Source organism: Mustela putorius, unplaced genomic scaffold (genome assembly GCF_011764305.1).
Source record: "Mustela putorius furo isolate JIRA1106 unplaced genomic scaffold, ASM1176430v1.1 tig00000580_pilon_pilon_pilon, whole genome shotgun sequence".
NCBI lineage: Eukaryota > Metazoa > Chordata > Mammalia > Carnivora > Mustelidae > Mustela > Mustela putorius.
In genome coordinates this window covers 3,782,350-3,795,149 of record NW_025421423.1, presented here as the reverse complement: position 1 = coordinate 3,795,149, position 12,800 = coordinate 3,782,350, and the positions used below count along the sequence as shown (strand labels likewise).

General features: G+C 48.9%; 1 protein-coding gene and 1 long non-coding RNA gene across 2 annotated transcripts in view; one reads left to right on the top strand and one right to left on the bottom strand.

Moving 5' to 3' along the window:
- Positions 1-12,800, top strand: part of GABBR2 (gamma-aminobutyric acid type B receptor subunit 2) — a 339,969-nt gene that overhangs the window by 278,787 nt on the left and 48,382 nt on the right. The window contains exons 12-13 of the mRNA XM_004747687.3: positions 568-675; positions 7,778-7,900. Of these exons, the coding sequence (XP_004747744.2) occupies positions 568-675; positions 7,778-7,900 (231 nt within the window). The remainder of the gene's footprint in view (positions 1-567; positions 676-7,777; positions 7,901-12,800) is intronic.
- LOC123392469 overlaps positions 7,894-12,800 on the bottom strand; it is a 28,349-nt gene continuing 23,442 nt past the window's right edge. The window contains exon 3 of the long non-coding RNA XR_006607186.1: positions 7,894-8,144. This is a non-coding gene — a long non-coding RNA (uncharacterized LOC123392469). The remainder of the gene's footprint in view (positions 8,145-12,800) is intronic.

Here is a 12,800-nt window from a genome sequence, read left to right as displayed (position 1 = left end):
TGCTTGGTCTCAGCTCCTGTGGCTCAGTGCCCCCCCCGTTCCCCGGCACCCACAACCTGGGAGCTGGGGGTCCCATAGAAGAGGTTCCTGGGGCCATCTGCTCACCTACTCACTCGGGTGAGGAGACAGGAAGTGGGCGATTATATTCACCTCCTCAGGTGTGTCTCCTCCCTTTGAATCACATAGAAGGCTCTAAGGAAGGAGGGGAAAGAGTGAGGAGAAACCAGAAGGCTGGTCTGTCGCCACTTAGTGATCCCTCCATGGTCCTGAGAGCCTCTGTGCCTCTGTCTGGGACTGGTTCCCTCTGGGTTGTGGGCCCATGGGAGGCAGAATTGGAAGTTCACAGGTACCTATGTCCAGTGTCCTGGGTCTAGGGAGTGGCTGACAGAACTAAATGTCTGTCAGATTGAGACGTGATTGAAGGACCCTTGATGATTGTAGAACTCCACACTGTGTAAAACAGAGCATCTGTCCCCATCACCTACAACCCCCTACTGATGTTCTCATAAATGGTGAGGTTGGTCCACCTAGGAGATATTAACGTCTCTGTTTTCTCACGACCTCTAGGTTAGGACCTGGATTCTCACCGTGGGCTACACAACCGCCTTTGGGGCAATGTTTGCAAAGACATGGAGGGTCCACGCCATCTTCAAAAATGTGAAAATGAAGAAGAAGGTAATCGCTCCCATTCCAAGATGTTTGCGACGTTTCCTTAGCCTTTACTTAGCAAATATAATTAGACGCCTACGGTGTGCTTAGCACTGGGCTATTCGCTGGGGATTCAAGCTACACACAATGCCCATCCCCACCACCTTCAGCCTCCAAGGGAGATCAAACAGCTAACAAAGCATTTACAACATATGGCAATAAGGACTGGCTGGGGATGTCTAGGGGCAACGGGGGTACAAGCACTCAGGGAAGGCTTCCTGTAGGAAGTGACCCAGATGCTGAGACCCAGAAGGTGAGTGGGGGGGGGGCGTTAGCTAGCAGAGGCCTGAAGAGGGAACTGCATTCATGGTGCCCTGGGGAGGGGGTGTGTATGTTCCCAGAACCAGGACATGGTGTTTGCAGGGACAGGGTGCGAGACTAGCCATGGTAGGGAATCTGAACTTCACCTTGTGGGCAGTGAGGAGCCTGTGAAACAGGACACAGACCAAATGTAATGCTTCGATTTTCACCGAGACCCTTAGAGGACAGGAGCTCGGCCTCCCTGTGGGTGGAGAACATTCGCCAACCACGTGGTTACGTGCAACTAGCATGTTGACTCGGCTTGGCTCTTAGGATGTAGTCCTAGAGAAATTCTCTCCCCTCCCCCTGCTGTTGTTTTAACTCTTCTGGTGGAACAGTTCTTCCCTCACTTCTACAGAAAAAGGCAAGTCTCCTGACTTTGAAGGCCCTCCGGTCAGCAGCTAACATGTGGAGTCCATCATAATAATCAGAATTTCAAAACTGCCTTCAAAGGCACAGCTTCCCCCGACTCAGGTCTGCCATGCCTGCCACCTGGCCTGGGAAAGGGGGTGTGCTGGGCCGCTTCTCTCCTTTGCCAGCCTGAGCGGTTTCCCTGTCATCTCCTTCCCAAGGTCTCTGAACCCTCTGGAGTTGGAGCTTGGAAGGAGCTAGCATGGTGCTTGCTAGGCCTGGTTAAGCAGACCCCTTAGACTCTCCCAGGAGGCTTTGGTGGATTTTTCAAAGCCCCAGGACCAGGATGTTCCCTCCTGCGGTGTCCTTGTCATGGATGCATTACTCTTCAGAGAGGCCACATGTTGGTTCCCCGACTCCTGGGCTCACCTCACCCCTCTGGCAAGTCTTGGACAGGGCCACACAGCTCTCCATCTACCCCGGCCCACATCTGATGCACTGGAAACATGCGTGCACCCTTCGCCCACAAAAACTGGAGGGGTGCAGGCTGATCCCACTACAGCAGCGGCCCCTCTTGTTCTGCCCCCAGAGCAGTGGACCTGCTGTGGGTCTTTGAGCAGATGTTATCCTCTGTCAGGGTCTCAGTTTCCTTATCTGTAAGATGGGGCCATATTGAAATGATACTGTCTCCTGGACTGTGGTTCTGTGTGGTCCCCAGTGGCACCACTCACTCATCAGCCCTCCATCTGCCAGAGCTGCTTTAGGAGCTGCTGTCTGGGTGAGGGAGGACAGTCCTCTTTGTTCTGTCCCCTGGCCCCTACCTGGACCACCTTAGGGAAACTGCAGGCTGCTTTTAGAGGGAGGAAAGAGTCTGTCTCTGCCACCCACACTGCCTGTGCTCACCTGAAGGGCCCTCCTTCATAACCTCAGCACTTGTGACAACTCCCTTTCATCTATCCTGACTGCACATTTCATTCAAATGGGAGCTTTTGAAAACGCCCAGAAGTTTTCCAACCCAAGCCAGTTGAAACCACGTCTCTAGGCCTAGAATTGAGCATCAGGAGGTTTTATGACTTTCCCAGGTGATATTAATATACAGCCACAGTGGAAGACCTCGGGTCTAGATCAAGGCTACTCAGAGTGTGGGCTGGTCCAGCAACACGATATGCATCACCTGGGAGCTTGTTAGAAATGCAGATTCTTGGGCTGCATGGCTGGCTCAGTCAGTTGAGCCTCCTACTCTTGATCTCAGCTCAGGTCTTGATCTCACAGACATAAGTTGGGGCCCCACGTTGGGTTCCATGCTGGGCATGGAGCTTACTCTTAAAAAGAAATGCAGAGGGGCGTCTGGGCAGCTCAGTTGGCTAAGCATCTGCCTTTGGCTCAGGTATGATCTCAGGGTCCTGAGATCGAGACCCAAATCAGGCTCCCTGCTCAGCAGGAGCTCCTCCTCCCTCTTCCTGCCGCTCCTCCTGCTTGTGCTTGCGCGCTCTCTCGCTCTCTCTCTCTCTGTCAAATAAATAAATAAAATCATTAAAAGAAAGAAGGAAGGAAGAAGAGAAAAGGAGAAATACAGATTCTCAAGCCCCACCCCAACTCTAAGAATCAGGTTCCTGGATTGAAGCCCAGGGTCCTGCCTTCTCTCCCCAGCTCCCCTAGCCATGCCGATGCAAGCCAAAGTTTGAGAAGGCCCCAAGGGACCAAGTGACTTCTGGGGCCCCTCCTGCATGGTGATTGTGGTTAGAATTACTCTGCCATTTATGACAACTCCATCCTGGCTTCGAAGAATCACAGTGTTGATTCCTTTGTGTCAATATGTGATTCATCCATATTGTCGTCTGTAATGAAGACCAGCCCTTATTTTCCATTACTCATGGATCGCTGAGCAAGAACACTCCAATTGTCTGGCAACAATTGACAAAACATGTCAGGGAAGACTTGGGGAGTTCAGTTGTCTGAGAGCTCTGTGGGGGGCAGGGCTGAGGGGTGGTCTCACCTGCTGGGGGGCCAGAGCAAGGCGACTGGTTCCATCCCTGGGCGGCCGAGCCAACGGAATTCAGGCTGATGGTGGGCCAAGTGCCCTGGAAAGGGGCTTGTCTGAGAAACTGCCAGGGGCTTGGAGTACAGGATCTGATCACCAGTTTTGTCTGGTACAAAAAAGACTAAGGCCAGATGAACACACCATTCCAGGGGGAGAAACTTTTTGTTCGCTTTCTAGTTATTCCAGAACAGGTTTGCAGTGCTGCCGCCAAGCATCCCTTATCAACAAATAAGATGAGATTAAAGGTGTAGAAGAGAAATTTATACCTTATATGGAGCAAAAGCTCAAGTCCAGGAACCAGATTGTCTTAAAAGGGCTGCAGCAACTGCAGGTCAAAACTGGGATTGAACTCTCCATGATTCCAACCATTTATAGAACCAAGGTTGTTTTTTATTGTTGTTGTCTTGTTTCATTATTATTTTTTTAAGTTTAGGCTTTTTTTTTTTTTTAAGATGGGTCCTTTCATTTTTTTACTGACATGTTTACTAGATTTACATAAGTTTGTGAATGCAGTATACACTGTTTTCACAGTCTTTATCCTCTTTGTCCTTCCCTTGATTGTGCCTCTTCCTCCCCCCACCCACAATGGCATGCCCTCCCAAACACTCATACACAAGCTTTACCCCATATGGCCACATTTTTAAAGACATTAAAGGAAAAGAAGCCTATTAAAGGACATACTGACATACGGTGACTTCATGCTTCCAAATCTGGTGTTTTTATGGCTTGTTACTGGTTTTTTTTCTAAAGCTCAATTATAAAATCTTGAATTGGAAGACTTACTACAGTCTTCATTCTGCCTCTTAATAGGACCAAATTGAGGCCTTGAGACAAAAGCAGAGATGAGATCTTTTTTTTATTTTTTGCAGATTTTTTGGAGGACACAGCAAGTTCACTACAGGGGTGCCTGGTTGGCTCAGTCAGTGGAGCAGGAGACTCTTGATCTCAGGGTAGTGAATTTGAACCCCATGTTGGTTGTAGAGATTACTTTAAATTTTTTTTAATTAAAACAAAAAGGCAGGTTCCCATATGACGTGGTACTTTTGCAGAGAGAACCATGGGGACATCATCTCGGACCTTCATGGGGGCTCAACTTCAATAAAATGCCAAGAGAGAGCTTTTGGCAACTTCACCAGAGAGCACCAGTCGTCTGAGTGATACACACTGCACAATTCCAGGGGCACAATTTACTTTGTAGTCCCCTGGAATAGCATCCCTGAAACCAGGCAGTGAGTCAGTCCTAGCAGAAGACCAGTCTGAATCAGTCAAAATATCTAAAGTCTCTTGAAGAAATAAATAAACCAGGAATCAGACAACTTTTTCTGTAAAAAAACAGCCAAATATGGACTTTGCAGGTCATAGAGTTGCTGTTGCAACCACTAAACTCTGCAGTTGGAGAATGAAAGCAGTCATAGACAAATACATCAATGAATGTGTATGGCTGTGTTCCAATAAAACTTTATTTACAAAAACAAGCAGTGGGCCAAATCCATAATTTGCTGACCCCTGCTCTAGAAAACAGTGGAAAATGACATTTAATAATAATAGCTGACAACCATTGACCAGTTGTAATAAGCCAGACTTTGGTAATCTAAGACAGTTTATGTGGTTATTGCGAGCATTTTGTAGATGAGGAAACTGGCTCAGAGGAGTTAGGAAACTTACCCATGGCCACACAGCTCACTAGTAAGATTCACAGTCAAATCTTATTCTAGAACCTGAGCTTAATCATTATTAGTGTATGCCTTTGCTCCCACTGAGAATTGAGCACTGGTAACCTCCTGGTTTCAAAGAGAGAGCTCAGGGTAATGACATCAGTGTGCACCTACATAATCAGTGTTGAGCACGTTCAAAGTCACTGCCTCCTGGAAGGCAGGCTGTGAAAAGTCATAGAACTTTTGTCTCAGGGTATCTGAAGGTGCTGGCCCTTGCTGATGGGAGAGGTTTGGTGAGGGAGAGAGGACTCAGAGGCTGAAGCCAGCAACTCCACCTGCCTGATATTTACAGCCCCGGAATCTTCCTGACCATCACAATAGTCACTGCTCTGAATCAAGCCTCCTCCCTGCTCACCTACGTCAGCTCCTACCTGGCCTCCTGTCGGAGACTCCCGCCTCGGCTCTACCCTTCCATGCGGCAGAGGGCTCCCCATCACTCCTGTACTTAATGATGCCACTTCCTCCTGGCTTCTTCCTGAGGCTCATTCCCTCATTCCCGCAAAAATTCCCTGGGAAGGTCTGAGAGCCAGCCTCTGCCCGACGCGCCGGGGCACAGGAGGGAGACTAGTTGGTCCCTGCCCTATTCTGACCAGAACATGGCTGCAGCCTGTGCCCTGGGCAGGGTACGCCTGGGATCCTAGCGGAGCAGCTGCTCCGGCTCAGTGTTGAAGTCAGATTAGGGGGGTGCCAGCAGGAGGTCGGGAGAAGGACCTTCCAGGGTCAGGCACAGCATGGGCATGTGCCTGGGGCTCAAGCAGCCCTGGGTGAGCATTAAGAAAGGAGGTGACTTGCAGCATGTCCTCTGTGTTCTAAGCTCCTCGGACATGTCTTTCTTTTGCCCTGCTTTCTCAAGGCTAGCAGGGGTTTGCCTAATTCCCCAGAGAGCAAGGGTTAAACAGGATTTCTGCAGAGCCTCGGTGGTTCCCTGGGTTCTTCTGGAAAATCTCAAAGAGGCTGCTTTGCCAGTGCCCAGCCCCCACATAAAGCAGTTTTGGTGGATTTGATCTCTTTGGCAGGAACTCAGCGACACTTCCCTGTTCTTTTACAATTCAGCAATGCAGAGGCCTCTTGAGTTTGTTTCTCTTTTTAAAATGGCTCTCATCATTAAAAGCCAGACCTGGTGATATTTCTTAAGCTTCTGCCTCAGTTTGGTTTGTTTTTCTAAAGGGTCTTCCAGAACGACTTCATTACATTAGCTGTTGGGGGAGGGGGCACATAACCGTGCAATGAATGAAATACAGGTTATCTTCAGAGCTGGTAACATTTGTCCCTGGGCCAGTCCCCATCAAAACAGACCTACAGTGGGGTGGGAGTTCCACCGTGTAATTAAGACATCCCCGGTGGCAAAAAGGGATGGGAATTAGATTGTTTTTTTAAAATTTTCCTACCTCAATTAGATCCATCAAACTTTTTTTTTAAAGATATTTATTTATTTATTTGACAGAGAGAGAGAGAGCACAAGTAGGCAGAGAGGCAGGCAGAGAGAGCCGAACAAAGAGCCTGATGTGGGGCTCTATCCCAGGACCCTGAGATCATGACCTGAGCAAAGGCAGAGGCTTAACCTAGTGAGCCACCCAGGCGCCCCAAATCCGTCAAACTTTTAAGTGCCTACTGCTTGCCAGGCCCTACTGCGGATGCACAAAAAAGTAAAATCGACTTCCCTTCTGTCAGGGGGTCCCCAGTTTCCTGAAGAGGATGGAATAAGAAAATACAGCATCTGGTCACTACAGCATCTGGTTGGCCCTCGAGTGTCTGAGGGTGTGGACTTTGGAGAAAGGCAGAGCTTGGTTCAAATCTGGACTTCCCATCTTCTGAGCTGTATGACGCTGAGCAAGTTCCTTAGTCCCTCACAAACCTCGGTGTCTTCATCCATAAAATGGGAATTATTAGGGGTGCCTGGGTGGCTCAGTCAGTTGAGCATTTGACTCTTGGTTCTGGCTCACGTCATAATCTCGGGGTCATGAGTTCAAGCCCCGTGTCGGGCTCCCACACTCAGTGTGGAGTCTAGTTGAGATCTTCTTTCTCCTCCTGCCCTCTTCACTCGTATTCTGTGTGTGTGTGTGTCTAAAATAAATAAATCTCTTTTTTTAAGTGGGAATAATAGTAGCATCTGCCTTTATTAGAGATAATATGTGTAACCCATTCATCAGCCTAGAGGCAGGCACAGAGTATGTGCTCACTAAACATTAGCTATTCTTCTCTGTGTTCTCCTAATAGCAGTAACTGTGACTTCTCTGGCTAAGTATGTGATCAACATGCTATAGGAGTACTTAATTCTGCTGTGGGAGTTAGAGGGGACTTCGTGGAGGAAGTAACCATAGATCTGGGCCTTCAAGGATCATTAGGAGTTTGCCAAACAGATAGAAGAGAATGTCTCAAAGAGAACCAGCACCTAGAAGGTCTGGGGGTAGGAGTTGGGGGTGGGGCGCTGATAGTCACAACAGATCCAGAAACTAGGAGTCCTCAAACCTAAATAAGTGTGTCTTGGGCGTGGTCGAGCCCAGCTCATGCAAGGCCTTGAATGCCAAGCAAAGGAGTCTGGCTGGATTTATCCTGCAGGTAATAGAGAGTCTCGGGGGGTTCTAAAACCCCTGAGCCCGCCCCTCAGCTGGTGGGGAACCTCTCTCACATCTGCTGCCTTCTGGCCCTGCCCTCCCTGCAGATCATCAAGGACCAGAAGCTGCTGGTGATTGTTGGGGGCATGCTGCTGATCGACCTGTGTATCCTGATTTGCTGGCAGGCTGTGGACCCCCTGAGGAGGACGGTGGAGAGGTACAGCATGGAGGTAAGTGCCCATGGTGGCAGGAGGGGTGCCTGCGGGGATGCTGCTCCCAGACACCCTGGGAGGGACAGGCAGCACATCGCCCCGACCGGCCCAGGTGCGCTGCTTAAGAAGAAATCAAGGTCGTTCCAGGGGAGTCTTCACAGCACCACGTGGACCCACATTCCCCATCAGAAACTCCTCATTTAGTCTGATTTCCTTCCATTTGACACACATTCCAGACAGGCCAGATAGAAAGTCTTCATTCCTGGGGGAAACAAGGTGAAAGGATTGTCTAGTGATATTAATATATGCAGAAATAAGAAATGTTGGATTATTTAAATGAGTATGTTCTCTGCACGTTGTCAAAGCCCCTATTAATAGGATCCATCCGTCCAGAAATGACATTGCGTTTCAACCTCTTTAAAGCAAGTTCCCTAAGGAATGGTACTCGGGAGTAAACATTCTGATAGCTCCTTCTGGTTACTATGAGATTTTCAAAGTGAGGAGTTGTGTTAAAATAAAGACCCTTACATAGAAGTACCTGAAATTATATGTTTTAACAGTCTTGTGTTCAGCCATGCCCTCTACTCACTCTGGTCTTCCCAGGATGCTCCAGAGTAGGGAAGTCCAAGACCCTTTGGAAGTTGTGGTTTTGTTGCCTTGCTCTTAGGACAATTAACCTTGCCTTTGTAGGAGACGGCTGGGCTTGGATGGCGTGTGCCATGCGTCCTGATCTTACGGTGTAGCAAATTCTACCGAGAGAATCAGACTCTGCATTATTAGAGAAATCTTCTTATGGACTGTAGTGTTCAGATTCTTAAACTAATGTGGAAATGGTCGTTTTATGCCCTGGAGACAGGTTTTTACCCTTCCAGACAAGATGGTTTTCTAGCAAATAAGATGCCCAGCTTAGTTTGCAGGGGAGCGGATAGAGGGTTTACTCAGCGTAGTGAGAAGTCAGGAAGCCAGAGCCCAGGCAGAGAATGCCGTTCCCTGCCCACGCAGACGTACTATACTCCGTTAGGGCCGGGATCTCTGTCTCATGCCTCCCGCCTCACTTTGGGAGGAAGCAGAACTTCTGACAGGCACGACCCGTACTGGTGAGGAGGAGGGCCCAGACTCGAGCTGTAACCGTGGGTCAAGGGGGCAGGAGGTCCCTGGGGCTGCTTCCAGAGGGGAGGAGATGCCTGGTCACCACTCATGGTATACAGTTTGCAAAGGAGCCATCCTGCCCCCGCCCCACTCCACCCCGGGGGGTTTCCATACACTGCCAGGAGTTGGAAATCCAGACAGCATGTCAACAGGAGGAAGAACCACCGTGGCTGACTGGGCTTCTAGGCTCGGGAGAGCTGGGGGGTTGCTGATCCCAAGCCCTGATGGCAATGATGGCGACCGCAGTGACGGTGATAGCCAGCTTCGTGCACGAACTCACTGAAGCCTCCCAGTAACTGTGGCCCGCATGCTACCCTTAGCCCCATTTTAGTGACTAGGAAACAGAGGCCCTAAGACATTATCAAAGTTACCCAAGGCTACCTAGCAGGTTAGCAGCAACACCACTAACTATCCTCTCACACGCTATGCTACCCTCCTCACCCTTCAGCACACACACGGGGCTCTGCGGTTCTTAGGGGCTCTTGCCGACCCTGGCCACAGGCACAGATCTATGCAGTGGGCAAGGCAGGGAAGCGCTTTCACTTTAGGCAGGCGAGGGCTCGGGCTAGCCGTTAGCAGCGGCCAGACTGAGGACCCAGGATATCCGGGATGAGAAAGCGAGTTAGGCAGAGCCGGCCAGAAGACCCGGAGCTGGGCAGAAGGACCGAGGCCGGACCTGTCCTCCACTCAAGGTTAAGGTGGAGGCCAAGTACGCTCCGGAGTTCCCCCACGCTCTGGCTGTGGCATGGAGGGGCTGCAGGGCTGGTGTCAGCCCGAGTCAGGAGACTCAGGAAGGGGACCCGGGAAGCCGGTCCTCTGGACCCTTTAAAGAAGATCAACCTTGTGCAGTCGGATTAGAGTAAGCCACAGTTCGCTGCTGCTGACCGTCCATACCTTTCTTCCCATCCTTTCTGAAATAAGTACCGAGGCTCTCTGTGGCTTATGCGGAGAAACCTACGCCGTGTGCGACCTTCCAGAGCAAGGGGTCTCAAATGGAGGAGCGGGGAGAGGGGCCCCGGAAATGCCTCACTGCATACACAGATGAGGAGACGGAGTCTGGGGAGGGGGCGTTCCTGCTCAGGGACATCCAGACTTTCCAAGGTGGGGCCTGGAGGAGGACCAACTCCCTGGCTCTCGGCCCAGACCCTCCAGCTCGGTTTCCCTCCAGGTATCGGCTGAGATGTCTCTGTGAACCTTTTCTGGCCTGCTCCTCTTTTCCTCCTCTTATTTTTAGGGTTGCCTTGTCATTCTGTTGCCATGGCAGCGGAACCCTTTGATTCGTCGACCCGCAGCCCTGTCGGCTTATTGCCGTTCTCCCACCAAATAGCACCAGGCAGCGGGTTGATTTCTCTCCGACCTGCCTCTGTCAGACACAGCGTGGTGGCCGAACAGTGTGCCAGGCGGTGGGCTGTCCTAAACTGTCCTTCAAGGGGATGTTTTTTTTCCAGGACCCTCAGTGAGAGAGAAAGTCTCTGCTTGAGGGCGAAGCGATCAAAGACCTTTGTGGTCTGTCCCCCCCCCCACTCCCCATCGACCTTGGACACCTTCCCTTGCTCTGGACACTCTGGAGGCTCTGAACATCTCAGGATTCGAGTCGTAGCCCTTGCTCTGTGTCATGATTTCAGGCTTTTGCCCATGCTGTTTCCCCTTCCAGAATGTTCTCTGACAAGCAGATGAACCTCAGTTCCAGGGCCCTGGGTTATCTCTCCAGGGATGTGTCTCTGAGTTCTCTGGCTCCACCAAATTTAAGCTCCTGCTCCTCCCCACTCCTGGGACTGGCTTCCTGACACTCCTCTGTCGGGACACTTAGCGTGCTGTTCGGCTCTGCTGTGGGCCTCCCTGCCCCGGCCCTCACTGGACTGCCAGCTTCTCCAGGACAAAGCCACGTCCCAGAGACACCCCCCGTCCACACACACACACACACACTGCCCAGCCAGCACCCCTGCCCACATCTTCCACTGGCTAGAGAGAAGTAAGCACGGGAGCCATGGCCACTGAGCTCATGGCGCCCACCGGCTAGTTGGGGGCAGCTAGTAAACACACACGTGACTAAACAGGAGCACTTCAGATCATGTCGATTCTGTTAGCAGTTAGAAGTAAACAGGATGAAGAGTTGGCAAATAACGGGGAGGACCCGCGGAGGAGATTCTCCCAGCAAGAGTATGTGCGGGTGTCCAGAGAATGAAAACCTGGTTCTGTGGTCCCACTAGAGACATCCCAGCTCCAAGCCTTATTCATTTCCATGCGAACAGTATTTATAGGGCACTTGTTACATGCCAGACACTATTTTCAATGTACGATATGTATCATTTTTTAAATGTGTACTTAATAGGCTTTGTTGCTTAGAGCAGTTTTTGGTTGACAGGAAAAATTAACAGAAAGCACAAAGAGTTCCCATATATACCCCACCCCACACCCCACAGTTTCTTCTATTATTAGCATCTCGCACTGTGGAGTGTATTCGTTACAATTGCTGAACCAATATTGATTCATTATTATTTACTAAAATCTGTAATTTATGGTTAGGTGGGGTTCACTCTTTGTGTTGCACGTTCCATAGGTTTTGCCAAATGCAAAAGTCATGCATCTGCCATTACAGGTCATACAGAAGGGTTTCACTGTCCTAAATGCCCTTAGTAGTCTGCCAGCCCCTGGCAACCACTGATCTTTCTGTTGTCATCATAGTTTTGCCTTTTCCAGAATATCATGTAGTTGGAATCATATGGTAGGTAGCCCTTTCAGACGGGTGTCTTCAACTTAGCAACACAAATTTAAGGTTCCTCCATGTCTTTTCATGGCATGGTCACTCATTGCTTTATCACTGAATCATATTCCTTTATATGGATGTACCACAACTTATCTGCCCATCAGAGGACATCTTGGTTGCCTCCAAGTTTGGGCAATCATGAATAAAGCTGCTATAAGCATTTTTATGTAGGGTTTTGTGTGGACATACGTTTTTCAGGTCATTTGGGTAAACATCTAAGAGCATGATCGCTGGTTCATATGCAAAATCTATGTGTAGCTTTGTAAGAAACTGCCAAACTGTCTTGCAAAATGGCTGGATCGTTTTGCATTCCCATCAGCAATGGATAAGAATTTCTGTTTCTCTACATCCTCCTCAACATTTGGTGTTGTCAGTGTTTTGGATTTTAGCTGTTCTGTAGGTACAAGGTGATATCACATTTTTATTTTTATTCACATTTCCTTAATGATGTGTTATGTGGCACATCTTTTCATGTGCTTATTTGCCACCTGCATATCTTCTTTAGCGAAGTGTCTGTTTAGGTCTTTTACTTGCTTTTTAATGAGACTATCTTCTTATTGTTGAGTTTTAAAAGTTTTTTGTATATTTTAGATGCCCGTCTTTTATCAGATATGTTTTGTGAATCTTTGCTCTCAGTCTGTATCTTGTTTTTTCATTCTTTTAACAGGGTGTTTTGCAAAACACAAATTGTTTACTTTAATTAAGTCCAACCTATATTTTTTCTTCCATTGAGCATGTTTTCAGTATTGCATCTAAATACTCATTGCCAAGCTCAAGGTCACCTAGATTTTCTCCTGTTATCTTTCAGAAGTTTTATAGTTTTGCATTTTACATTCAGGTCTATGGTCCATTTTGAGTTACTTTAGTGAAAAGATACAAGGTCATTTTCTAGATTCATTTTTATGCATGTGAATGTCTCATTTTTCTAGCACCATTTATCAAAAATACTATTCTTTCTCCATTGCCTTTGTGTCTTTGTCATAGATCAGTTGACTATATTTG